The 27,127-nt window shown below is 44.4% G+C and overlaps 3 protein-coding genes across 21 annotated transcripts in view; all 3 read left to right on the top strand.

Moving 5' to 3' along the window:
• Lrp8 (LDL receptor related protein 8) overlaps window positions 1-7,099 on the top strand; it is a 73,587-nt gene extending 66,488 nt beyond the window's left edge. For 12 of the 16 annotated variants that reach the window (XM_013114955.3, XM_005072148.4, XM_013114949.3 and 9 more), the window contains 2 exons: window positions 135-311; window positions 2,437-7,099. In XM_013114955.3, coding sequence (XP_012970409.1) covers window positions 135-311; window positions 2,437-2,475 — 216 coding nt within the window. In that variant the 3' untranslated portion in view covers window positions 2,476-7,099. The remainder of the gene's footprint in view (window positions 1-134; window positions 312-2,436) is intronic. The other 4 variants (XM_013114954.3, XM_005072150.4, XM_013114958.3 and 1 more) reach the window with 1 other exon arrangement.
• A 2,444-nt stretch (window positions 7,100-9,543) lies between these two features.
• On the top strand, window positions 9,544-16,419 carry Magoh (mago homolog, exon junction complex subunit). 2 transcript variants are annotated; one of them, XM_005088073.4, is made up of 5 exons: window positions 9,544-9,732; window positions 11,513-11,571; window positions 13,474-13,584; window positions 15,145-15,227; window positions 16,196-16,419. In XM_005088073.4, the coding sequence occupies exons 1-5, from the start codon at window positions 9,645-9,647 to the stop codon at window positions 16,293-16,295; spliced, it is 441 nt and encodes a 146-aa protein (XP_005088130.1). In that variant the 5' UTR covers window positions 9,544-9,644; the 3' UTR covers window positions 16,296-16,419. The 2 variants fall into 2 exon arrangements, with proteins under 2 accessions (XP_005088130.1, XP_040612951.1); XM_040757017.1 differs by lacking the exon at window positions 9,544-9,732 and adding an exon at window positions 9,741-10,016.
• Window positions 16,420-18,379: 1,960 nt separating this feature from the next.
• Czib (CXXC motif containing zinc binding protein) lies at window positions 18,380-24,722 on the top strand. 3 transcript variants are annotated; one of them, XM_040757014.1, is made up of 8 exons: window positions 18,380-18,485; window positions 18,704-18,787; window positions 20,063-20,119; window positions 20,550-20,631; window positions 20,798-20,829; window positions 21,609-21,686; window positions 23,233-23,298; window positions 24,455-24,722. In XM_040757014.1, exons 1-8 carry the CDS (start codon window positions 18,480-18,482, stop codon window positions 24,530-24,532), a joined length of 483 nt encoding a protein of 160 aa, XP_040612948.1. In that variant the 5' UTR covers window positions 18,380-18,479; the 3' UTR covers window positions 24,533-24,722. The 3 variants fall into 3 exon arrangements, with proteins under 3 accessions (XP_040612948.1, XP_040612949.1, XP_040612950.1); XM_040757015.1 differs by lacking the exon at window positions 18,704-18,787 and having other exon boundaries at window positions 18,399-18,485; XM_040757016.1 differs by lacking the exons at window positions 18,380-18,485; window positions 18,704-18,787 and adding an exon at window positions 18,791-18,914.
• The last annotated feature ends 2,405 nt before the right edge of the window (window positions 24,723-27,127 follow it).

Below are 27,127 nucleotides of genomic sequence, written 5' to 3'. Positions count from 1 at the left end.
TTAGCAGCACAAAAGAGCATGGCCTAATGGGGAACAAGAACCATGACGTGGTTAGACCAGGTGTCATTGTTGTACAGCAGAGTCAGGGGGCTGAGTATGACCTCAAAGGTCATCCAGTCCATCCCCCCTGTCAGGCAATCAGCAGCTTTGATCGCCCACTGTGGGCAGAGCCCTGTCTTGGGGAGACCAGAGACCTGGAAGACCCAGCCCCTGCCCTCAAGGAGCTTTTTGTCTTGCCGGGGGAACCAAGGTCACAGCTGCACCAACTCCCGAAGAACCCTCTTTCCGAGCTGCCTGTCGTCAAGTGCAAGGTAGGGCAGTGCCACTCTGAGCCTGAGGGGCTGGTGAGCGAGGGCCTTCAACCTAGGCAGACACAGCAAATCCTAGGAAGCCTTCTGCTTTTGGAAGGCTACAACTGTAAGCTAACTACTGGGGCAGAGGAAGCCTGGGCTTGTCACAGACAGAGGAAATGGCATGTGGGATAATGTTACTGAATGTGTGGAAGCTGTTTATAAAGGAGAGATGTATAAAACAAAGTTGAACAGTGTTGTGAGGGTTAGCAGGTGGCCTTAAGCCTCCTTAATTGTGGCCAGTGCAAGCAAACAGATTTTGACGAGATCAGAGAAGGCACAGTACAAGAAACCTTGAGCTTGAAGGAGATGGCTCTCAGTTCCACTGTTCCATAGCTCTGTGGTCTTGTCTATTTACATTTATTAATGAAATGAGAGTGATAATCCCAATCTCTCTGCTTCCTGGTTATAATATTTAAAAGCATTTTGTAAATTACAAATCAGTCTACACTAAAGTAACATCATCTCCAGAGCAGGAAACAATGCAGTGAAGTTACCCCTGATTAATATAAGGCCTGTGTGATATGCTCCTTCTAGTCAGAGAAAGACAGAAATGGACTGAGCAAAGTGGTATTTAGCAAGCTTCTACTGTGTCACACACTGCTTTCAGCGTTTCACATATCTGTCTCTCATTTAGTCTTCACAGTTACCATTGGAGGTGATATCATCAGCTCCATTTGCAGTTGAGAAAACTGAGAAACAGAATTGTAATAACTTCCCTGAGAGCATAGCCAGAAAGTGGCAGAACCAAGATTAAACTCCAGGCAGTATGCACAGAGGCCCATGTTCCTTCCACTGTGTCATGGGGTGCATGTCCTTGAAGCTTTGAAGATCAGAATTCTCAGCCACCTGTCTTCTTCTGTCCTTTCCTCCTGTCACTCTGCCATCACTGCTGGGGCCTGTCTTTGGCCCAGAGATAGGCTTGGCAAGAATAAGAGGGTGGTTTGATAATACCACTGTTAGTTAAAGCATGACCAAGTATGCATGGAGAAATTAAAATAACCAAAAATTAACTTGAAAGACAATGGGTTTTTTTGTCATATGTAGCATGTTCAGAAATGGAAACATGCTTATTTTATGCTGGTTAGTTTTGACTAGACTACTCCAGATGTCATACTTGCTGGGTAGCATGTATATGTTCTTTCATTTGGTTTCTGCTGGGTAGCATGTATATATTCTTTCATTTGATTTCTCCTCAATCACATGAAGTAGATCCTAACCTCATTAACAGTTGAGGAAACCAAGGCTTAGAAAAGTGAGGTGAGGGCTATCCCCAAGTCATATAGCTTGGAGAAAGGTAAGAAAACTAGGGTCTATCTATCCAAGGAAGGTGCCCAGGAAATGGGGAAAGTGCAAGTCAAGCTTCTGTCAGGACAAGCTACAGAAAGTTAGAAAGCAGAAAGAGAGGAAAAGGATTCATTTACTCAAAAATAAGTTTTGGAGCCTTCCCGTCCAGAGCTCTGAGACTAATATAGAGGTGGGATCATGAGGAGACGTAAATCAGGAGCTTTTACATGAGATACAGAAGAGAATTTTAGCCCTTAAGGGAATGGAGTCATTGGTCAACCATTTGAGGCAGAAGAGAATTGAGCACACAACTGGAAACAAAGGCAAGGGAGAGAGAGACTGGATGTTATTACTGGTATTGCTTCCCAATGCTCTTTTATCACTTAAGAGAGGTACGGCACAGTACTCACCTAATTGTGATTGGTATTCTGGAGACAGGTGGCTAATTGCCCAAGATTTAACATTTGACATTTAACCTTCTTTAACTTCTCCCAACTTAAAATCCTATAAGGAACCTAAGTTTGGATCTTTGCTACCCTTCTTTCAGGAAGGAAAGAACAAAATGATGGGGAAAAGCTATACTTCTAGATCTGCACAGACATGAGCTCAAACTTTAGTCATTTTCTGTGTGATCCAGAGTGGTATAATTGAGCCTCAGTTTTCTCTTCTCTAAAATAAATATGATAAATCTATGTGATCTAATCTCTATATAGTAATACTATGTCTGGTACTTTTATTGATATTCAGTAGAGATTGCCTCTTATTGATCTAATAATGATTTCTTGATCTATTTCCCCAGCGAGTGGCATTAAGTCTTGAAGATGATGGACTGCCCTGAGGATGGGACCACCCACTTCGTGCCTCATGGAGTTCAGTCCTATGCACTACTCTCTCTGGATGATGTGTGACTGGATGAATGCCATTTCTATATATGGGTCTGTGTGAGTGTGTGTGAATGTGTGTGTGTGTGTAACTTTTTTTAAATTTATGTTGCGGAAAGGTAACCACAAAGTTATGATGAACTGCAAACATCCAAAGGATGTGAAAGTTTTTATATGTATAATGTTTTATACACTTTTTAACTGGTTGCACTACCCATGAGGAATTCATGGGACAGCTACTGCTGAGTGACTAACATGATGTATATAACCAAACGGGGGCCAATGGTACAAACTTTACTCATCATTTGAATACTATATTTACAGAGGATGTTTGAGGGCTTTTTTAGGTTTGAGGGGCTTGATTTTTTTTTGTAAATAAAATTATGCTTTGTGGCTATCCATCAACATAAGTATAAAAAGAAAGAACACTTCAACTCCCTTCCTCATTTAGATTATTTATTAACATATTTCAAAAGTAAGGTTAGCTCTATAAATAATTTAGAGAAGTGAGAGTATTTATTTTTGGTATGACTGGCCCACTGCACAGACTCTGTGTTTATGTGTGTATGTCTGTATGAGAGAAAAAAATCTGTAGAGAAGAGGCACGCTTACGACTACTCAAATACATAAAATCAAAATTATTTTAAAACAGTTCACAAGAAGGGTATCTGGTTTTCAGAGACACCTTCAGAAACTTCATTCAGAAAATAGATGGCACAGTTTGTGCAGACATGAGGCTACTCCTGAGGCCTTGGTGAGCTAGCAAGCAGCTTTTCAGCTTGTCCATGGCTGTCATGACACCACCTAGGCTTTCTGATCTGTGGCTTAGGTCAGTGTCCAGAAGCCCCCAGGAGCTCAAGGTAGCAGAGCTCAGCCAGTACTCTTAAAGCTCAGCTCAGTTGACTTCCCTCTGAAGCACCTGCAGGCTGAGCCTCTAGAGCTGCAGTTCTCAAACGACCCTTTCACGGGGTCACCTAAAGCCACTGAAAGACACAGATACTGACATCACGATTCATAGCAGCAGCAAAGTGACAGGAAGTAGCAACAAAAATAATTTTATGGTTGGGGTCACTACAATATGAGGAACTGTACTAAAGAGTCCCAGCATTAGGAAGGTTGAGAGCCACTGCTCTAGAGCTAAGTGAAGACATTTCTAGGATTCCCAAATTACTGTAAGAACTGGCTCAGGAACCTCGGAGTCACCGTGGATGAGGACAAAGATTTTGGAATAGGTTTGATTACATCTGTTTCTCCATCCCCTTACTGTCTACCATTTTCTTAAGTAGGGGAAACATTTTAAAATAATAAATTTCTTACCATCATATGTTCACATGGATAAAACTAAGTTGAAAACAATGACCACATCCAAAGTTCTATTTGGGGGAAAATACCATAGGAGATATTATAGTATATTGGGCATGTGTCCACACAAGGATTTGTTTTACTGCTTTATAAATAAAAGGAAAACTCTGGGTATTTATTATATAGATCTTCATTACAAACACACCTTTTTCTGAGCCTTGGGATGGTGGGGGGAGAACGCCATTTTCTGTCTGTGGGATCCACTATTGGAACATAATCCCATAGTCCTAGAAGGAATTCAGTCCCCCACGAGCTTTCTCTTCCAAAGTATGGTCTTTCCATGATTCTTCTGTTCTGCCAATTCATGCCAGCTAAATGGCCCAGACAAGTACAACATGGAAATATTTGGCTTAAGTGGGAGCAGAGGACCCCACCTGGAACTTGACACTTAAAATGTCTTCTGTTCCCACCCTCCATCCCCCCCCCCCCCCAGTTATTGAAGCTTGAATGTCTCACGAGCTTGAAACCCTCTGAATTTCCAGGCAGGCCATCTGGAGTTCTACCATCCTGTTCCTAGGAGCTTCTTCTATGTCACTCGTGTTTTCCTAACCTTTAGAAAAAAAATGGCTGTGTTCTAAGTGTGGCCATTGTGTCTGACAACTTCTTTCTGGTATACACTGATGATCTTGAGATATTCATTGAATGAATGCAGTTGACCTCTGATTAATTCCAAACAGTCTCAAGAACAGGTAGCAACTCCTATGGAGCTTACTCACTATATTCAAGAATGGAAAGGAATTTAACTGAAGAAAAATGGTGAAAGTGAAAGCATCAAAATTTATACAAAATAAGCAGCTTTCTGAAAATCTGCCTCCAAAGAAACTGAAATAACTACCAGTAGTTGATACATAGTTTCTGAACTTTTAGTTAGATTCTGAACTTCAAAATAAGGTTGAAACATACAGTCTAGGATTTCCAAAAGATGATTCAATTCACAACTTAGAAATACCATATTCTCTGACTATGCTGCAGCCACAGTCTGAAAGCAGAGGCTATAGAAGCACCCTACAACAAACAGACTGACAAATACATGGAGAGCAGTGGATTAGAAGCAGGCTGGGGAGGGATCCTCTTCCTCCTACCCTTGAAGACGTTTTGAGCCTCATTCTGGGTGTATTTCAAATCTGCTGCCTTTTGCTGCTGTGCATGTGTCCACAGTCAGTAACAGCCAGGACACTTAGTGAGAAATCAAAAGGGCAGAAAACAAACTACTTACTAAAAAGAAGTCAGTCCAGTCCTCTTGTTCTCCCTTCTCCAGAACACAACTCTGGGCTGCCTGAACAAGGTATTAAACCTGCTTCCTCTCCCATGACTGTCTACCCAATGGATCGATGAAGGCACTACCATAAATGGCCTTCCTGAAACAAACTAAAACTTTGTTTGCTCTTCAGAACTGTGCATGTGTATATATATATGCACACACCACACACACACACACACACACACACACACACACACACAGATGACTTCTGACTTCAAGGAGTAAAAATAATGATTTGGAATTTAAATGGTTGGCTTAATATTCTTGAGGCCTTCAGTTAATCTTTTTTTTTTTTTTTTTTGGTTTTTCGAGACAGGGTTTCTCTGTGGCTTTGGAGGCTGTCCTGGAACTAGCTCTTGTAGACCAGGCTGGCCTCGAACTCATAGAGATCCGCCTGCCTCTGCCTCCCAAGTGCTGGGATTAAAGGCGGCCTTCAGTTAATCTTATGTATTCAAAACATACTAAGTTAAATGTTTCTCATCCTTTCAAAGCTCACTACAGTAGAAGACACATGGATACAAAAAACAGTAAATTTCACTTAGAATGTGCCAGGACACAACAAAAAAGATGGGTCATTTTATCTGAAAAGATGAAAAATTAGGTCTTCATAGAAGAGACCCAAAGCCAAGTGTTAAAAATTAAAAAGTGGTGTTGAGGCTGCTTCTGGCAGAGGAGACGCCGAGCTAGGACTGAGGCATGAATCGGCAGCAGGGTTCTAAGGAACAACATGTAGTTCATTATATGCCCGCAGTGAAGAACTGAGAGTGGGCAGGAAGTGAAACTGAATGGAAAGACAGGTTCAGTGTAAGCGCTTCATAAAGTAATCTCTGATTTAATTAAGCAGACCTTCCTTTGGTCATTTACTGTGTGCAAGGCATCATGGAAAACTTACTGCCGACACTTTGAAGGCGTAGCATTTTCCACCTCAAGCTTTCCAGTGGCCACACGGAATGCTGATTGCTTTTTATTTATTGTTGGAGTCAGAGATTTTAATATGGTTAGTGAAAACTAATGGAGGGCAGTGGGGTTTTCAACAGAAGTATCCCATGTTTGTTGTCAAGCACCTTTTAGGCCTTTCTCAACTGTGAGAAAGAAAAGAGGGTGAAGACACAGAGTCTGGAAAGGGCATCCCAGTCCCAGTACAGTCGGGTGCCACTGGGTAAAGGAGAGAACAATTCTAACCCCACAGGAATACAAAGACCACTCCCACCCCCACACTCACCACTTTGCAAAACATCAGTAAGTTAGCAAATTCTAAACATCATTTCTTTCCCCATAAATGCATGAAGATAGAGTGTCAGAGTCTCCTTACACTATATTTTTAGGGTATTTGGGAGTTTTCAGGACATTAAGGATTTAGAAGGTGGAAGAAATTAAAACTCTAAATTTTCAGTTACTTAAAGGAAGCTTCATACAGACTGTACACTATGTGCACAGTCTTAAGAATCAGCAGGAACTGCATTTGCAAACATTTTTGTGCTGACAAAACTACTTTTTAAAAAAACTACCTGTATAAATATATATATATATATATACACACACATATATTTAAAGACAAGGTTTTGATACTTTTTTTTTTACAAAAACTACCAGAAGATTGTTCAAACCACAGACTTTTTAAATGGCATTTTGTTCTAAACAGGTTGTTAATGTGAGGGTACTGGTTTGCAAACTCACACTATCCAAATGGGTTTTTGTGTTTGCTAACTCACCCTCCAAATTACCATATTTGGTGTAATAGTAGGGCATGTAAAATGTTGGGTCGCACTAACCATTTCTGCTCTTGTCATATTCATTAGTTTCTGTGCTCAGTGCCTCGGCAATCTAGCTTCTCCCAGAGGCAGAGGGACTGAAGGAGGTGTGCTCCATTTCACTAGATGGTGAACTGAAAACCAAATGTGGACATTTGTAAAATCAGCACACTGTTTCTAGAGATTAAATTCATTTTTTAAAATCTGCTTTGTTTCATTGTGGTGGTTTAATGGGGGAAGGTGTGAACTATCACTAATTAGCTCCCTAATGCATACCAAATGTTTTGCACAGGTCATCTCAATCTTAGCAGTAATCCTGTAAAATAATATTTTCAGTATTACCCACTCCCATTTTTAAAGAAATGGCTAACGTAACTGCCCAGAGCACACAGCTCTTCTTAATAGTCCTAAAGAATAGCATGGGTAGCAGTCTGCCTAGAATTCCCTACTTGTTATTAAGTACTGAATTTAGGTAGTATCTCCTCCAGGAAGCAACCTCTTGTCTGTCTGGGTTAGATGTCTCCACATTTCCATTATGATTTTTGCCTACATGCAGCCCAATGTTTCTGAACTACCACTTACTCTCAAGCCATTGAGGTAATTTTTACCAAGGTCATCTAGGGTCTCTCTTATTTGAAATCTTGTAGACACCTCCAGTCCTTCCTTGACCTAGAAGCAGTATTTAACAGTAGGCCACTCTTCTTGGAATACCCTTATTTTTGTGTCTACACCACCATATTTCTGGTTTTCACCTTACAGTTTTGGGCACAGCTTGATTTCATTTCAAATCCACTTATCAATTTGCATTGCCACTACCTGCACGTGGGTCGTCATCGTATTACTACCATTATGGATTACTTTAACAACTACCTGTCTAAATGTGTTATACTTCTGGTCTTTTCGTTTCCCAGTCTGGTTTTCATGACAGCCAAAGCAGACTTTCTAAAATGCCATTGACACCAGTACTCCAGAGGCAAAGGTGGACAGATATCTGCTGAAGTCCAGTCTGGCCTACCTAGTGAGTTCTAGGCCAGCCAGGGTCACACAGTGATACTCTGTGTCAAAAAACAAAAATCAAATAACATACAAAACCTTGATGCCGAGGTAGTGGTGAGATGGCTCATTTGGTAAAGATGTGTGCCAGTCTCCTATAAACAGAACTTTTACTGCTTTTTACCCTTAAAATTCCCACAGCCAGCAAACTTTCACAGAGGTCAACTTTGACTCTTAAAAACGGCCTCTTAGGTAGTGGTCCCCATGTTTGACTCACCTAGTTTTTGGTTGTGAGCCTAGCCTTTAACGGCTGAGCCATCTCTGCAGCCCGACCCGTCTAGTTTTTGTTTTGTGAGAGGGTCTCACTTTGTAGTCCTGGCTGGTGTGTGGTCCTGTATACTGGGCTGGGTTTAAACTCACAGAAGTCTCCCCACTCTGCCTCTGAAGTGCTGGGAGTAACGGCATGTGCAGACCAGGCTGGCCTGGATCTCACCGAGATGTGCCACTATGCCAAATCCTGGCCTGTGCATTTGGGGGGCGCTGGGCATTTTTGGGGGGTGTCACTTTGGGATTCCATCAGTATGCAGCCAGGGCTGAGAATCACTGTAGGTGAGGTGACTAGGAGCGGGAATCCAACACCCACTTCAGCGGCCACCCACAGCATCTATCCTACACAGCAGTGAGCCTAGAAGACAGGAGAGATGAAAGGCAACTTGTGCATTAAGTGGTGACACTTTGGAGGACGAGGTAGGAGGGTCACAAGTTCCAGGTCAGTCTGGACCATGTAGCAGTACCTTGCCTATAAAAATAAATGGCAGAAAGGGATGTTGGCTGTGCAGGCAAGTTTCAGGCAACATTTCGGATTGGGGAAGGAGTCATTGAAAACAATTTTTTTATTTTGTTGCTTTTTTTTTTTCTCCCTTGGGGGTGGGGGGTCTCGAGACAGGGTTTCTCTGTGTTATTTTGGAGGCTGTCCTGGAACTCGCTCTGTAGACCAGGCTGGCCTGGATCTCACAGAGATCCGCCTGCCTCTGCCTCCCGAGTGCTGGGATTAAAGGTGTGCGCCACCAACTCCTGGCGGCAAACAGCTTAGTTTAAAAGACAGCTAAGAAAGCAGGGTGGTGGACAGTCAGAGCTGTTAAACAGTAAGTCTGTCTCGGAAAAAAAAAAAGTAAAGCGAACATTTTCGAGACAGGGTCTTACTAAAGCAGCCTCCAGCCTCAACTCGTGACTCCTCTGCGTTAAGCTTTGAGTCGTAGGCCACAGCAATTCGCTACTACACTCCCCTTCAAAGCCAACTCCTGATTCAGACACTGGGGATGGGGCAGGGGGCAGCGTGCTCAAAGATGGGTAGCCCATTTTGCACCATGGAGACCACCTGGGTTCCGAGTGTGAATAGCTTCTTCCGACTCACTCACTCGTGTCTTTAAACTGCAGCTGAGCCTCACTGGACTCCAGCGCGCAGCGTTGGCTCTAAACAAATAGGCAAAGGTCTCCAGACGCAGTTGGGGAACCCCAGAACCTTACGGAAGCCCAGGACTTGGCAAAACACTCGACTTCCGGAAAGGAGGAGCGGCGATCTGGTTCTCGACTCGGGCGAGGGGCGTGGTAGTCCCGTTCCCGCCTCCCAAGAGTGAAAAACTGTTAACGTCGCGGTTGTGGCGTCATTTCCGCGCGCCACGAACACGTCAGTAGAGGGCGCAGATCGTGGTAGTGTGATCTGTTCGTGAAGTTCGGTCTTGATTGTCCCTTGTGAGCCATGGAGAGTGACTTCTACCTACGTTACTACGTGGGTCACAAAGGCAAGTTCGGTCATGAGTTCCTGGAGTTCGAGTTCCGACCTGACGGTAAGAGCGGCCTCCCGCCTTCAAGGAGGGGGAACCGGGCCCGGGGGAGGGCGGAGAGTCCGGGCTGCGGAATGTGACAAAGTGAAGGAAGGGACTGAGACCGGAGCTGCTGGGTGGTGAAAGGCGCCGTCTTTTTTTTCGGCTTCAGTGGTTCTTTCTGTCCATACGCCGGAGCTTCTTCTCCTTAGTAACTTTTTAAAAAGCCAGATTGCTTACATTTCAACAAAGATTGAATGTCCATCTTACACCGGGCTGTGCTCCACTCTGGGGACAGAGCAGCGTAGGTAAATGTCCCCTCTCGTGAACATGCGTTTCAGCCCTGGGAGAAACCATAAGCAGTGGTCTCCTGTAGTGAGGAGTGATCAGAAAACAGGGTCGCTTTTTCGAGAGCACGCTGGACTGTGGGCATTTGAATTGAGCCGTGATTGAGAAGGCGGCGGTTTGTGAAGCTCGGGAAGAAAAGCCTTCTGTCGGAGTAGCAAGTGAGAAGGTCATAGGACAGCAAAGAACCGGGCGAGTTTCCGATGGCCGTTGTGATGCTGAGGACAGTAGAGAATTCTAGGGAAACCAGTAGGGGATGATGTTAGGTGTTTGTAGACCGTAAATAGGTGCAGCAGGAAACAGCTTGAAGCTTTTAAGACACAAGGTGTGATGTTCTTCGAAAGTATCCTAGCTCTTGGACAGAATAGACAGGGTGGTGGTTGTCAGGACAGGACATGGTGTGGTGGTCAGGACTAGGACGACTAGGACTGTGGACGTGGAGAAGACTTAGGATACTGTTGGAGACCATTTGGATGTGTCTGATGATATTTTGGGATGGTTTTGACGTAGTGAGGAGGCAAGGACAATTCTACTCCAATCTTTTCCTTTTCAGTTCGTTCTCTATAAGATGGACAAGAGCATGTAGCTGTGTAGTTAGATTACTGTTGTTCTCTGATTGTCAGTAGCTTCCCTCTACCTTCCTGACAAAATTCAAACCATGTCATTCAGCTGAGCTGAGTTCCTGTCTGCCTTTTCAGCCACAGCCCTACACTGCTCTCCACACTGCTTTGTTTCTGCCTGCAACATCCAGCGCTTTTAGTTTTCAGTGTCTTTGGTGTGAATTTGGTCCATAACACCATCTTGTCTGGGTCCCTTAGCCCACACCTACACTTTACATTCTTTCTATGCTCCACCCACCTAAGCCACTTTATGCGTGAAACCTGCTCAGACCTTCAGCCTAAATTAGATACTTCTTCTCCCCAAAGTTCCCTGTTTTTTTTCTACCACATGACACTGTATGCCCAAACTAGCCCTGTGGTTGTACTACGCACAGAAGGACTTATGAACCAAATGTGCTCAATTTAAAAGTATGCAGAAATAGATCATTGCCACAAGACCACATGGGTGTGTGTATGTGTGTATTCGAGTATGCAACTCCTACAGTTTTCAAAATACTTTCAGAACCCAGTTGAGCATGAGCATGCTCTCTGTGTGGGTAACTTAGCAATTATAATTCCTGCTTACAGCTGAGATCATTGGCCTGCCAAAAAGCTATTTGCTAGAGTTGTAATAGAGTCTGTCCAGGCTGGGCAGTCATGGCATACACCTTTAATCCCAGCACTCGGGAGGCAGAGGCAGGCGGATCTCTGTGAGTTTGAGGCCATCCTGGTCTACAAAGTGAGTTCCGTACAGCCAAGAGAGAGAATTGGATATAATTTAGGCAAAGTTGATATTAGTAGGCTACTGATATTTGTTCATGGTTTGTTGTACATTGCATTTATTGTTTTTCCCCCCACAGGAAAACTTCGATATGCCAACAACAGCAATTACAAAAATGACGTCATGATCAGAAAAGAGGTAGGATCCTTTCCTTCACTACCAGTGAGCCCTTTGTTTACCTTGTTTCTGCTCTCTCTGGTAATAGTAATGAGAAGTGAAGAGTGGGGAAACAAATACTTCTCTTTGTTTTTGTTTGTTTCTCTGTATAGCCCTGGCCGTCCTGGAGCTCCCAAACTGGGTTTGAAGGTGTGGTCCATCACACCCAGCTAACCACTATATCTAAGCACCTAGATTATTTCTCAGGTCTTTGATTTGCATGTTTGTTTGTTTGGTTTTGGTTTTTTGGGGGGAGGGAGGTCCAAGGCAGAGTTTCTCTGTGGCTTTGGAGGCTGTCCAGGAACTACCTCTTGTAGACCAGGCTGGTCTCGAACTCACAGAGATCCTCCTGCCTCTGCCTCCCAAGTGCTGGGATTAAAGGTGTGTGCCACCACTGCCCGGCTGCTGTTTCCTTTTAACCACTCAGTCACACTTGAAAATATAACAGGCAGGCTGGACAGTGGAGGCACACGTCTTTAATCCCAGCACTCAGGGCACAGGCAGGCAGATCTCTGAGTTCAAGACCAGACTGGTCTACAGAGTCAATTCCAGGACAAACTCTAAAACTAGAGACACCCTGTCTAAAAAAGGAAAAAAAATGTAACAGTCAAGTATATCATCATACCATTTGGCAGTTAATTTTATGTCAACTCAGCATCCTGTCTTTTTCTGATTTTTGTTTTGTTTTATTTTTTTTTATCATGAGCTAGTGTCTGGAGTATTTTAAGATATGTATCTCCTCAAAAACATGCTTTCCAATTAAGAATAAATAACTAGGATGGAGCTCAGTTGATAGAGTGCTTGCCTTCATGAGGCCCTGAATTTGGTCCTTAGTACCAAAGATCATCCTTGGCTACATAGAGAGTTCAAGGCTACATGAAACCACGTCTTTCAAAAGAAGTAGGAAATATTAGTTGTCTTTCATCTTCATTACAATATATCTGACAGGCTATTGGAGGATTATTGCCAGGAATGATGATACATGTCTACAATCTTAGGACTTCAGAGGTGAAGGCAGGAGGATTAGAAATTCAAGTTCATAGGCCGGGTGTTAGTGGCGCATACCTTTAATCTCAGTGCTGGGGAGGCAGATGCAGGCGGATCTCTGTGAGTTTAGACTAGCCTGGTCTACAGAGCGAGTTCCAGGACAACCTCCAAAACAATACAGAGAAACCCTGCCTCCAAAAACCAACAAATCAATAAGTAAATTCAAGTTCATATCAAGCTTGAGGCCAATCTGGGTTGTGAGACCGACCCTCTTTCTAAAACAAAGAAGAGATTATTTAGCTCATCGTTCTGAAAGTTCAAAATCCAAACATTACTGCAGTATGTGTGACCGTGTAGTGACTGCTCAAACCAGGGGGGTGATTCAGAAACAGACACTGGGCCCTGCAGTTCCTCTGACAGTATGCTGCAATAATCTGAGGACCTTGCGGTACGTAATTCCTACCTCTTCAAGATCCGTACCACTTCCATAGTACCACCCTGAGGACCAAACCTTTAGTCACATAAAAGGAGTTGGTTGGGAAAGACACACTGAAATCATGTCCAAAAGGGTGAAAAGGAGTCAGGGAAGTCCCTTGAATCCTTCTGTCCTTGTGGCCTACTCATATACTAAAGGCCACTAGTTTCACACTGGGGGTTAAGTTTCAACCTAATTTGGAGGGATACATTCAAATCACAGCAGAGAAAAGATTATGTGAACAGACAGGTGTATTGTCTTTGGGTACTTTTGATCCTGACCCTCATGGAGTCTTGAGAAACAGATCTTCAGGAGCAGTCGTTTTTATCTCCCATTACTTTCTGGGTCAGAATGTTGTTGAGGTAAGGCAGTTTGGATGAGAATGACCCCTATAGGCTCATGTATTTTAAACTTGATTTTAGGCATATGTACATAAAAGTGTAATGGAAGAATTAAAGAGAATTATTGATGACAGCGAAATCACCAAAGAAGATGATGCTCTGTGGCCCCCTCCTGACCGAGTAGGCCGGCAAGTGAGTGCTTCATTGGTCGTACTTGTCCTTCTTACAAAGGAGAGTGGACTACTGCTCTACGGGACATTTCAGCGGGATGGGGAATCATTAATTCCGTGTAGTTAGAATGTAACTCAGGGAGGTTCTTTTAAAATGTAAGTTGTGCTGAGCATGTCTCTAATCTCAACAAATGGGAAACAGAGGTGGTGCGTCTCTGTGAGATCTAGGCCAGCCAAAGGTACATAATGAGACCCATCTTAAAACACAGAAACACCTTTCTTTTCCCTAAAGGAAAAGATTTAAACTTGATTTTTTAAAAGATTTATTTATTATGTATATAGTCCTCTGTCTGCAGGTACTCCTGCACATTAGACGAGAATGCCAAACCCCATTATAGATGGTTGTGAGCTGTGGTTGCTGGGAATTGAACTCAGGACCTCTGGAAGAGCAGCCAGTGCTCTTAACCTCTGATCCATCTCTCCAGCCCCAAATTTGACTTCTTTAATTACATTTAAAACTTGTTTTATTAAAGACATCTAACTAAAGTTGAAACAAACTGGAAAATATATCTGACAAGGAGTTTCTCTCTAAGAATATGTGAAGAACTATAAACCAATAAAAAGATAACCCAGGGGGGTAAAATGTTGCAAAGGATATAAATAGACAGTTTACAGACTCAAAGAGTAGCCAGGAAGCATGGAAAAGATTTACAGGTGTATTTGTAACCTGTAAAAATTAGGGCATCACATTGTTGAAGCCTCACTCAGGTCTTCAGAAGAATAAAAGAGTTCATGCACTGATGGCAGGAACAGAGCACCAGTGTGGCCACACTAGGAGGCCATTTGATGAGAAGCTGACAGAGAGGAGATTATTACTTTTGGTGGGACTGGGGACCTAACTCCAGGACTAGAACAAAATGTTTACTGTGAGCTCAACTCCAAGATCTAGAATATTCTTGCCACATTATAAATGATGTAACAAAAGTTGGGAACTTAAGTCTGCTTCAGTAAGGAAATGGTATGTTCAACATATTTAAATTGTTGAGTAGTTCAACATGGATAAATATTAGAAACAATATTGAATGAAAAAAATATATATATATACACACACATCAGGTAGGGTCATTTAAAGTATGCTACTAAATCTAAAAAAGCAAGTGAAAGTAATACATGAATACATGCCAGTTTTAGGGGATGCCAGAGAATAGAGTGGGAGACAGGTATAACTTGTGTTTCTTTTAAAAAGATGGGGATGGGGAGCAGCAAGATGGACCAGTGGGTAAAGGCTCTTGCTGCTACACCTGTCGGCTTGAGTTCACTCTCCATAATCTACATAAAGGTGTAAGGAGAAAATTCCCATAAGCTGTCCTCTGACCTCTACGAATGTGCCTGCACGCATACATCATACACACACACCAATAAGTGAGTATTACTTTAAAAGAAAAGGAGCTGGAGAGATAGCTTGGTGAATAAGATACTTGTCATGCAAGTATGCAAACCAGAGTTTGGATGACCCCTTGTCCTATATGTTTGATTAATGATCCAATACTGCATGTGCATATATATATTTATTTATTTCTAGGAGCTTGAAATCGTCATTGGTGATGAACACATTTCTTTTACAACATCAAAAATTGGTTCCCTTATTGATGTCAACCAGTCTAAGTAAGTATATATGACATTTATATCCAGTTGTATCTGTTGTTGGAGATTAAAAAGAAAATGTCAACCAGATGGGGTCAGCATAGAAAGATGTGGTGCAGACATAAGACAAGTCAGCATGGTCCTCATTCATAGGGGGCTTCAAGTTACATCTGTCTTTCAATATCATGGAGGGCTGGCTCCAGGAATTTTGTTACTACAGTCCTTGAATGCTCGGTTCCCTTATAGAAAATAGTGTCATATTTTCACAGAATCTGTGTACCTCCCATATACTTTAAATCATCTTTGTAAAACCGAATTCTTTGTAAATAGCTGTTACATCATTTAGAAAATAACAGCAGGAAAAAACATGTTTAAATTTGAAATCTTGAATCTAAATTTTATTATTTTTTAAAGGGTTATTTATTTATTGCATATACAGTGTTCTGCCTACATGCCAGAAGAGGGCACCAGATTGAATTGTAGATGGCTGTGAGCCACCGTGTGGTTGGGAATTGAACTCAGGACCTCTGGAAGAGCAGCCAGTGCTCTTAACCTCTGAGCTATGTCTCCAGCCCCTTGAATCTAAATTTTAAAATTCATGTTGTCGGTGGTGTGAATGGGCTGTGAATCTATTTGCTATAAAGAATTGGGGGTGGGGCTTTTTGTTTGTTTTGGCCCTGGGAATTGACTGTGGTTGGAGTCTTGCGTGTTAAGCAAGTGCTTCACCATCGACCTTATTAAAATGCACAAAAAAGAATCTGTTCTAGAAATTATGATTTCCCCCTTGGTTTCATGCTTTTCACAATAACAACAGTGTGTTTAAATGGCTTCATAAAACTATTTTAATAAGTAATCCCTTCTTGATGGACATTTTCTTTCTCAAGGTTTTAGTAATATAACTTCATAAAGAATATTTTTGTAATCAGGGTTATTAATTTGCCTTTTTTTTCTCTGCTTCTTAAACATTTCTGTTTTCTTTTGTATTTTAGGGATCCAGAAGGCTTACGAGTGTTTTATTATCTTGTCCAGGACCTGAAGTGTTTAGTCTTTAGTCTTATTGGATTACACTTCAAGATTAAACCAATCTAGATTGGATATTGTGGACATGAGGGGGGTGGGAGTTTTTGGTTACCATAATTAGGAATTTTTTCTGTATATTGGGGCAATTTTTATAAACAGTAAATGATGGTCTTTAATAAATTGATAACATCTACTTTTTTGGTTCTTTAAACACCTGAATGTGTGAATTATGTCTCATGTAAAATACAAACATTCATGAGGGCCAGGGAAATGGCCTGACATAATAACCACCATGCACATCCCTAGGACCCACATGGGCCAGCCTGGACTAAGCCTGCCAGCAGCAGAAACAGCAACCCTGTGTCCACAAGGTGGAAGGCAAGAAACAACTGAATGTCTCCACTTGTGCTATGGCATGGGCGTGTGCTAGTGCACACACAACTACTAAGTCATTTTTCTTTTTTCTTGGTTTTTCGAGACAGGGTTTCTCTGTGTAGCTTTGGAGGCTGTCCTGGCACTCTGTAGACCAGGCTGGCCTTGAACTCACAGAGATCCACCTGCCTCTGCCTCCCAAGTGTTGGGATTAAAGGCATGCGCCACCAACGCCCAGCCATATACTAAGTAGTTTTTAATACATTGAGAATTGGGAATCTCATTAGCAACATTCAAAGGAAATTCCAGGACAAGTTACCTGGGTTTTGTTTTAACAAGAGCCTCCCCTTTACTGCCCAGGATGGCTTAGAACTTGAGATCAGTCTCCCAAGTGCTGGGATTACAGGCAGGTGCCATCACACCTAGTTCAATTTGGCTTCTTAAATTCCGAGGGAAACGGAACCTGAATATTTACAAGACAAATCAGTTGCTGGAGTTACAGTTCCGTAAGAAAGCACCTGCCTAGCATTCATGAGGTCTTGGATTTGATCTCCACCAAGATAGACAAAGTAATGCAATATTTGACCCTAATTGGGTCATGATAAAAAAAACTAAAGTTGACATTAAAGACATTCAAACATTGACTGTAGTGTATATGTAAAACTGGGTTTTGTACATGCTAAGCAAGCACTCCACCACCAAGCTACATTTCACAGCTGGGTAGTGTTAGCTTCTTGGGCATGAAAATGCATCGTGGTTGGGCTTTAATTTTTTACAGATCCTGTATTTCAGTGTGAAGTTAAACTGTTCAGCAGGTAGATTGGTAGGAGCTTTCTCTTGCTGTTACATACATTTCATGGCTTTATGCAAACAGCTGGTTAGATTGCACTAGAAGAAATGGGACTTGATAGATTTCATGTTTCTGAAGGGACATGATGAGCCTACACATTCTTAGAGACAGTCCAACCTGAGCTTTCTCAGACTTCATACTTCAGTCTGCCTGCTTCAAGTTAGGGATATAGTTTGTATCTGACAAGTCAGGATGCCAGACCATTGAGATACTTAGAGGCCAGTCTAGTCATGGCAGAAAAAGGAGTTTTTATTTATTTACTTTAATGACACGAGTGGGGAGATGGCTTAGCCGTTAAGAGCTCTTGTTGCTCTTGCAAAGTACCCCAATCCAGTTCCTAGCATCCACACAGCGGCTCACAGCCATCTTTTACTAGGGGATCCGGTGCCCTCTTCTGGCCTTGGCAGGAGCTGCATGCGTGTAGTGCATACACAAGCAGGCAAAACACTCGTGCAAAATTGAAACAAAGACGGGGTTATCCAAGTGTCACGTGGATGACCTGCTTTCCAATATTGATGCCCACGGCTCCTGCAATGTCGGTAAAGATAAAGACCGAAGGGAAGAGCCAGCTGTTTTCAGACATCAGGACCACGCGGACGTGGACACAGCGTATCCCTGTGGGCTACGCAGCTCCAGGTCCGTCATGTAGACCGAGTGAACAGTTTAGCGGAGGGCCACTACGCCAAATCTGCGAGGCTGCAACGTAACCTGACTAGGGACCACAGGGTAGTAAGGGGGCAGAAAGAAAACCGAGGGCCCAGAGCAGTCTGGCAGAGGTTTCAAGCCAGTATGCCTTGCCTGCTTAGTGATGGCACAAATTTAGAATCAGGAACTCTGGCACTAGCGATTCCATGGGTTCCGTCGAACCCACCGAGAAAAGCCCTACCCGGCAGGTTAAGCTGTAAGTAGCCTACACCGCTCACCAACGCCCCATTCCCGCCCACCAGCACTGAGGCTGCGCGGGCGGTGCCAGCCTTTTACGACGGGCCGGAAAGCAGCGGTCGCAGCGGCATAAGGTGGATCAGGCAGCTATGGGGGTAAGAGGAGGCGATTCGCCACCGGAGCGTCCGGTAGCCGAATCCGGAGGTCGGGTGGAGGCGGCGAGGACCTGAGACTCGGGCACTCAAACCAGGAGGGAGTGGAAGGAGTAGGCTCGCGTTGAGGCCGGGGAGGACGGGCTTGAGCTAGGGTGGGGCGGGGCAGACTGATGCGCAAGCGCAGCCATGCATTCAGCCTGGCCCCGCCCTCTTCTCAGAAAATCGCGCTACAGCTCAAAGCCACGCTGGAGAACGTCACCAACCTTCGGCCAGTGGGCGAGGACTTCCGGTGGTACCTGAAGGTGCGGCGGAAGGCGGATACCTCCTGGGAAAGGAAGGAGCATCAGGAGGCAGGGGGTGTCTTAGGGCTCAGGGCCGAGCCTGATCTCAGTATTGAATTGGGAGCATTTCTATTCTACTAGGTCCGAGGTAGTTAACCAGGCATATAAGTGGTTTTTCAGACTGGAATTTTAGATTTTATTTTTATTGATTACTAGTCTCATGTAATCTCGGCTGGCCTTGAGATCTTTAAGTAGCAAGGATAACTTTGAACTCTTGATTTTCTTGCCTCTCCCTTCCGTATGCTGGGATTATAGACGGGTGTCCTCCTCTGGGGATATATCCTAACCTAGGGCCACAAGCTAGCGCATTCCCCAGTCTAATCTCCCCAGCTCTTGGTTTGTCAACAGACACTGAACAAAATGTTATTTGAGGGGACCTTGTGATCATTTAATAAGATGAATAAAACCTTGTTATTTGCTGGCTTAATTTATTGTGAAAGTTAACCACCCTTGTGACCTCACACAGTAATAGTAAATCCAGTAAAACCTGGTGCCCTGTCTGTGTCATCTGTAGCGGTCCAAGCAGTGTGAGGCTCTTCAAATCCCAGATTCTGCTTTATTCTCCTCGTCTATCTCAGCAACTCACAAAGCTATCCAAAGCCTTGTCTTTTAGGAAGTCATAACCAATCACTTTTATTTCCATTTTATCCCCTTGGTACTAGACAAGTGGCCTCCCATTGCACCCACAGCTCCTATTTCCAAATGTTTTGAAGCACGAGTTCCAGGGCTCATTTGAAAAATGAGGTTCTTTGACTTTAAGGACCACAGAATAATGGAGGAGACAGAGTAACAAAATGGTGAATGCTTAACCCCAGCGCTCTTAGTACCCTATGCACAAAGCTCCTAGCCAAGCTGGGTGTTTGGGAGCCTGTAACTTGGATTCCCCAGCCAAATGATACACATTTTAGAGAAGGGCAGGGATGACAGCACCAGAAATAACTTGTTCCTGACTGGAGATAAGTCTGTTTTTGTCCTCATTGGGGCTGGTTGTAAGGTGAGGTAAGAATCACCTAGAAGATAAGCTGTATTAGGCATAGTGGCACTCACTGGGAATCCCAGAAGCAGAGGCAGGAAGATCTCAGGTTCAAAGACAGTTTGGGCTACATAGTGAAAGCCTATATAAAATAAAAAGAAGGATGTGGTAGGCTATGAGCCTGTCTTACACTATACTTACCCTTCCATGGTGTCTTTCCAACTAAGCCAGCTGCTCAACTAATACTCTTTTTCTACTCCAAGATGAAATGTGGCAACTGTGGTGAGATTTCAGAGAAGTGGCAATATATCCGGCTGATGGTAATAGTCCCTACCACACCTACTCTTGGGCATAGATTTGGGGAAACTGGCCTTCATCTCTCTTTCCTTTGAAGTGTGTGTGTGTGTGTGTGTGTGTGTGTGTGTGTGTGTGTGTGTGTGTCTTGAGGCTTGAGAGAGCAAGCACCAATGTGGTCAACACTGGGAACAACAGTTATCTTTGGGAATATGAGGCAGAGTTCAAAACAAGGGGGACTTTTTTTCTCAGTCAGGTGCACTGAGGGATTGAATCCAGGGCTTTGCACATCCTAAACATGCTCTACCACTGAGCTGTCCCCAACCCTCTTGTCACTTGTCAGCAAGTGACTCACTTCTGTGGTCTTAGTCTCTTCTCTGGATAGTAGGGACGGGAGCTCTGGGACCCTTGCACCCAGCTGTTACATGACTAGAGACTGTGTTTGCTTCTTGTCAGGACAGCGTGGCACTGAAAGGAGGCCGTGGCAGCGCCTCCATGGTCCAGAAGTGCAAACTGTGTGCCCGGGAGAACTCCATTGGTAGGTCAGGGGATGACCAGCAGGTTCTTCCGGGCTGACTGGAAGCAGACTTGTGTTGTCCAGGGTGGACTTAGGCCTAAAGTGCTAAGACCTGGGCAGCTCACTCTTTTTCCCTGAGTGGAGCATGGGTATGGATTCAGTCAATTTTTCTTTTTTTGTATTTCAGAAATTTTGAGCAGCACCATCAAGTCTTACAATGTAAGTTTCCTGCTGTGGTAAAGGGTGGTTGGAATAAATCTGAACTGGTGATTAGGAGGAGTGGGTTCAAGAGTAGCTACATCAAAGTGGCCAGCTGTGCCATGTACTTCTTTTGTTTGTTTGTTTCAGACTGGGTCTCACTAGGTAGCTCAGGCTTGGCTCAAACTGATCATACTCCTGTTTCAGCCTCCTGAATGCTGAGATTACAGGCACTTGACACCATGCCCTCTTGCTTATTTACACTTTAATGTACTCAGTTGTTCATTTGCTCAGTCCATCATTTGTCCATCATGCACTGGGTGATACTGCAGTGTTTTCCTGAAAGTACAGTGGGTTGAAAATTTGGACATGGTCCTGGGTAGTCACTGAGCTCATGGGTGAGGGACACATGGATTTCCTGGCTGCCCACTTCCCGAGAGATACCTTCTCCAATTCCCCAGCCCTTGTCCTCATGGCATAGTAGACTGTTTTTCTTCTTGGTGCTGATCGTTTACCCTTCATTGAGCATAATATTAGGGCCTGTGATTGTCTCTTTGTCATTCGAATTCTCGTGATAAACATGTAGGTTTTCCTCAGCTGTATTGACAGGCAGGAAGGCTGATCCAAGAAAACTGTCTACAGAAAGCCCTACTGGGAACAGTGCCCATAAAAGGGACTAAGTTGTTCTGGATCCCATTCTAGGCTCATGGGTGCAATAAGGGCCAACATACAGAAAGAACAGAGGGCGTGGGGCCTTGGGGGCCCACTGGGCCTGCCTCTTCAATCCACTTCCTTTCTAGGCTGAAGACAATGAGAAGTTCAAGACAATTGTAGAGTTTGAGTGTCGGGGCCTTGAACCAATTGACTTCCAGCCCCAGGTATGTGTTTTTAAGAGGACTCTTGGGGAAGGGAATGTAGTAACAGAGTTTTGCTTCTTACAGAGACTATGAAATTACAGAGACTATGAAATAGGAATTCTCCATCTTTCTTTTCCCTTCAATGTTCTAGCACTGTGCTACAACACAAACCAGGAACTCTATGAGTAGTAATTGTCAATTATTAAGTGCCTGCTGTATGCTGTGCTCCAAGCCCATCACGTTTACGCGTTGCTTCATTTCCTTCTTACTGTGACCCTGTGGAGTGATTCATCCTAATTTCTTACAAGGGAACTTCAGAGACTGTGCATGTCTTAGTCAGTGTTCTATTGCTGTGAAGAGACACCATGACCGCGGCAGCTCTTATAAAGGAAAACATTTAATTGGGGTTCGGTTACAGTTTCGAGGTTCAGTCCATTGTCACAAGGTGGGGAGCATGGTAACACGCGGGCACATGTGCTGGAGGAGCTGAGCACCCTACATCTTGCAGGCACAGGAAATTGAACTGACACACCGGGTGGTATCTGGAGTATTAGAAACTTCAAAGCCTGCCCCCACAGTGACACACTTCCTCTAACAAGGCCATACCCATTCCAACAAAGTCACACCTCCTAGTAGTGCCACTCCCTATGAGATTATGAGAGCCAAATACATTCAAACTTTCAACAGTGCAGCTTACCAGATCTCCGTGACTGTAAATTGAACCCCGATCTGTCTGACTCTTACAGTCCTCATCCCTTTATTTGTGCTTTTTGTTTCTTTTGTTTTGAGACGGGGTTTCTCTGTGTAGCCCTAACTGTCCTGGCACTCACTCTATAGACCAGGCTGGCCTCGAACTTACAGAGATCCACCTGTCTCTGCCTCCTGAGTGGCCAGGACTAAAGGCATGCACCATCACTGCCTGGCCCAGCTGGTTTTCATAGTAAGTTCCAAGTCAGCTAGAGCTACATAGTGAGACCTGTCCAAAAAAGAAAAAATGAGCCAGGCATTGGTGGCGCATGTATTTAAACCCAGCACTCGGGAGGCAGAAGCAGGAGGATCTCTGTGAGTTTCAGGCCAGCCTGGTCTACAGAGCGAGTTCTAGGACAGCCTCCAAAATAATACAGAGGAACCCTGCCTCGAAAAACCAAAAAAAAAGAAAGAAAAAAAAAAGAATGGAAGAGAAGGAAGTAGAAAAAAAGGAAAAAGAGAAGAGAAAGGAAAGTAGGCAAACAGGCCAGTAAGCATTCTGCTGGTTCCTGTCTCTAGGGTCCTGCCTCGGCTTCCCTGGTGATGGGCTATAAGAAAAGTAAACCCTTCCTCTCCCAAGCTGCCTTTGGGTCATGGTGCTCATCACAGCAAACGAAAGGAACCAAGGCAGTCTTCTAGGCCAGGGCTGTAATTTAGGCACATCACCACAGTGCTGAGTCACTTGGAAACTCGAGTTTTTCAGGAGCAGCTGCTTACGCTGAAGTTATCTTTCATCCTGAAGGCTTTGCTAGAGAGACCAGCCCTGAACCAAACTTCACAGATGCTCTTTCTGTCCTCACTGTCCTCCTGTCCCCTGCAGGCCGGGTTTGCTGCCGAAGGTGTGGAGTCAGGGACAGTCTTCAGTGACATTAATCTGCAAGAAAAGGTGAGACTTGGGGATCCTGCAAGGTGCTATATGGTACTGGGTGGGAATGATCCTTTCTTTGAACAGGGCTTAGCAGTGGAGAGCTAGCTCTGGATTTTTTTTATTAGTGACTCTGCTTTTTTTTTTTTTTTTTTTTTTTGGTTTTGTCGAGACAGGGTTTCTCTGTATTGTCTTGGAAGCTGTCCTGGAACTCGCTATGTAGACCAGGCTGGCCTCGAACTCACAGAGATCCACCTGCCTCTGCCTCCTGAGTGCTGGGATTAAAGGTGTGCACCACCAACGCCCGGCGTGACTCTGCTATTTAAATGGCCATAAGTGTAGTGTTGACCTGTGGGCCCATGTGTATACATGCAGGAAGGCTGAATGTGCATGCAATAGATAGCTTCGTTCAGGCTCGAGTTGCAGTGCTGGTGGCTCTGAACCACATAGGAACTATGCTACGCTTAAACACATAAAACAGAGTATTTACTTTACCAGTTGATGATAATCTTGTGACAGGTGCTCATGAGAAGCTAACCTTATCTCTCCTGGGAGCGTAGTTGACGTGTCTGTAGTGATCACCTGTAGTGTTGACTTGTTTCAACCCTGCAGATAGATGGGAGTCTTTTGTTCCATCTGTGAAGGAAGGGACCAGCTTCCTCTGTTTCCACGGCTCCTGGTAACTGCAGCAGGAGGCAGTCTGTGCCCCGCCTTGTGCCAATTTCTGTGCTAAGTGTTTCATTTCGTCCTTTCAACTGGCATGTTACTCCCTTTTTAAATAAAAGACAAAACTCAAAAGCCAGGTGACGGTGGCCCACACCTTTTTATCACAGCACTCAGGAGGCAGAGGCAGGTGGATCTCTGAGTTCAAGGCCAGCCTGGCCTACAGAGTGAGTTCCAGGACAGCCAGGGCTGTTACACAGAGAAACCATGTCTCAAAAAACAAACAAACAAAAAAACAAAATAAATAAAGGGCAGAACTTAGGCTTGGGGAAGTGATATGAGTTGCCTAATTACGAGACTGAGTTCAGGCCTGAGTTGTCTGTTCTGTCAAGGGCCCCCTGTGTTCATTACCAGCTGAGTCAGAGCCTGCACTGGGCTTTGGAACTCTGGTTCTCCACTGTCCACACTGTCCCATTCTGCCTTTAGAGGCTAATGCTGCCGTCTTATTCCATAGGACTGGACAGACTATGACGAGAAGGCTCAGGAGTCTGTGGGGATCTTCGAGGTCACCCACCAGTTTGTAAAGTGCTGAACTGTCTTCCTGCAAACGTGCCCGTAAGAAGTAAGAGGAGAAACAGTGCCCTGAGCAGCAAACCCCCTGGAAGCTTCTCATCTCTGATCTCCTAACACCTGTACCAAGCCCTCACAGTCTGCATGCTGGGGTTTGTCACGGTTCTAAGTCCCAACAATAAAGCCCCTGTTGGAGTGTGAAGTTAATGCAATAACGGACTCTGGAGGTCTTTCTTTCTGATTCCTACTCTGCACCTGTTCCAATTTGCAAAATACACAGGAGCTCACGGCTTATGAAGGCTCTCCAGCTCTTGGGAAATAGACAGGTCAATCTACAGGATCAAAGGCATGAAGGCCAGTGGCACCAAGGGCAGAGAAGCCTGTGGAATGATGCTGTGAGCCCAGCAGCTCCAAACCTGGTCACCATGGCTCTCCAGTAAACCCAGGCATCTGTTAGCTGCTTACTTCACCCCAGGCCTCACTCAAGACCAGCAGCCCACTCCTGACACATCCTTCCGCTTCATATGCCTGACTGGTGGCCAGTCTCTGTTCATTTGCTGTGATAGAGTACTTCCTGTCAGAGTCAACATGGAAGTTCTTCCTCGTGTGGAATCAGCCTCTGTGACCCCTGAAGCACGTCTCTTCCTGGTTCTGGCTTATCCCTGTGGTGGCCATACCTGTATGCTCTGCTTCCAGACAACTCTTTGGAACAAAGACAGCAATCATGGCCTGCTAAGTCTCATGTACCAAAGATCCACACACAACAGAGTTGTTCAGTGCAGCCCTAGGCCATGAGGATGCTTGTGCCTTCATACCTGGGAACTCACCGTTTGGAAGACCTGTCACACAGACTGTATTTATCCAATATTCTCCAGGAGCAAAAACAAAGATTTTTTTTTTATGTACACTTGTGTGTATCTATGTGTAGGTGTGAGTGCAGGTGACTTCTGAGACCAGAAGAGGATGTCACATCCCCTGGAGCTATAGTTACAGGCGACTGTGACCCAACCAGTGTGAACCAAACTCAGGTCTTCTGCAAGAACAGTGTGTGTTCTTAGCTGCTGAACCATCTCATCTCTTTAGTCCATGCTCTTCCACTGCTGAGAATGGCAAAGGGCATTCCATCCCCTGGCAAAACTGGTCATGTCTGAGAATGGTAGAGAGGTGCCTGCTTTCCCTCCTTTCAAGTCTGGCAACCATATTGTGCTTTTTTGTTTTGTTTTGTTTTTGTTTTTGTTTTTGTTTTTTGTTTTTTCGAGACAGGGTCTCTCTGTATTGTTTTGGAGGCTGTCCTGGAACTAGCTCTGTAGACCAGGCTGGCCTCGAACTCACAGAGATCCGCCTGCCTCTGCCTCCCGAGTGCTGGGATTAAAGGCGTGCGCCACCAAGGCCTGGCCATATTGTGTTTTTAAGCCCCCTGTGTTCCCTGCTTCTGAGCACCTCTGCACCCGACAGCCTGGCTTCCCTCCTCGCTCAAGGCAGTCTCTCACCCACTTGGCCCAAGCCACAGTCTGCCCTGGAAGCAAGCAGGTAGCCCGAGACTGGGAAATAGCCTTTTTTGTGTCTAGTCTCTGTACAGCCAATGTGTGTTAAGTCCATTACGTTAAATACTTAAGGGATCTCTGGGTTCTAGATGAGGGAACTCAAGTAGTCATTAAAAAGAAAAGGAAAACAAAACAGATTGTGCAGAACAGGTGACATTGGATTCCTATTTAACAAAAACAGCAACAAAGAAACTCTTAACCCACTGAGAACTAGGAGAAAACCATGAGTGAGTGTTGTGTTTTCTCAGTGATGAAAAGCTCAAGTGCTCCACTCGGGGTCAGGGCGGAATGAGGACTTCCTCTGTGACTGCTTCTGTCCAGTGTACTGGGTCCCACCAGTGACAAGAGAACAAAGAACGTAGTAAAAAGTCCAAAAGAGTTGCCAGGTGCTAGATTTAAGATCTAGGCAGAAATCAAAAGCACTCCAATTCATTAACAAGCAAAAGAGTCACAGACTTATGTGCCAGGTGTCACAGTACAGAGCAGTGACAATTAAGCTAGTATGGTATTAACTCTGTGGTAACCAAATAAATCAATAAACAGGTTAAACAGACACATTGATATAAAAAAATTGACAGATGGTGTTACAAATGAACATGTTAATTTTTAACTCTGTATGTGTAGAGACAAATGTTCACTGAGGCAAGGTTGGAGCTGTTTCACTCTGCTCTTGTGAGCTATAGTGTTTGATACCGAGGTGTGTGGGAGGTGTGCGTCACTGGGCTCACTGCAAATCCTGGGCAAGTGCCTCCCGTCTTGGGACCTTACTTTCTTCCTGTGAAAAATAGGACAGTTTCAGCTCTGGAGTATGTCACTCAAGGAGACATCCAGACAACTGGGCCACTCCCTGTGCAAGCTGTCAATAAAAGGTGGTTTCAGGGGTCTGGAGAGCTGACAAGGCGGGAGCAGACTGTGGAGGTCAGAGGACACTTTGCAGGAATTGGTTCTTTCACTGTGTGGGTTCCAGGGATCCAATTCAGGCCATCAGGCTTGACAAGTGCCATTACCCACTGCACCACCGTCTTACTAGTCCAGTTTTAAATGTGTGTATGGGACGGACACATGCCCTGATG

This window comes from Mesocricetus auratus, unplaced genomic scaffold, assembly GCF_017639785.1.
Source record: "Mesocricetus auratus isolate SY011 unplaced genomic scaffold, BCM_Maur_2.0 Super-Scaffold_100014, whole genome shotgun sequence".
Lineage (NCBI taxonomy): Eukaryota > Metazoa > Chordata > Mammalia > Rodentia > Cricetidae > Mesocricetus > Mesocricetus auratus.
The sequence above is the reverse complement of the archived record's forward strand: the minus strand, read 5'-3'. Positions and strand labels throughout refer to the sequence as shown.

What these genes read in the sequence shown, in the direction of transcription:
- Magoh (XM_005088073.4), top strand. Translation starts at nt 9,645, where the DNA reads ATGGAGAGTGACTTCTACCTACGTTACTACGTGGGTCACAAAGGCAAG. An exon ending in ACGTCATGATCAGAAAAGAG is followed by an intron (nt 11,572 to 13,473) that starts GTAGGATCCTTT and finishes ACTTGATTTTAG; the next exon opens with GCATATGTACATAAAAGTGT. An exon ending in CTGACCGAGTAGGCCGGCAA is followed by an intron (nt 13,585 to 15,144) that starts GTGAGTGCTTCA and finishes ATTTATTTCTAG; the next exon opens with GAGCTTGAAATCGTCATTGG.
- Czib (XM_040757014.1), top strand. An exon ending in ACTTCCGGTGGTACCTGAAG is followed by an intron (nt 18,788 to 20,062) that starts GTGCGGCGGAAG and finishes TTCTACTCCAAG; the next exon opens with ATGAAATGTGGCAACTGTGG. An exon ending in GCACCATCAAGTCTTACAAT is followed by an intron (nt 20,830 to 21,608) that starts GTAAGTTTCCTG and finishes CTTCCTTTCTAG; the next exon opens with GCTGAAGACAATGAGAAGTT.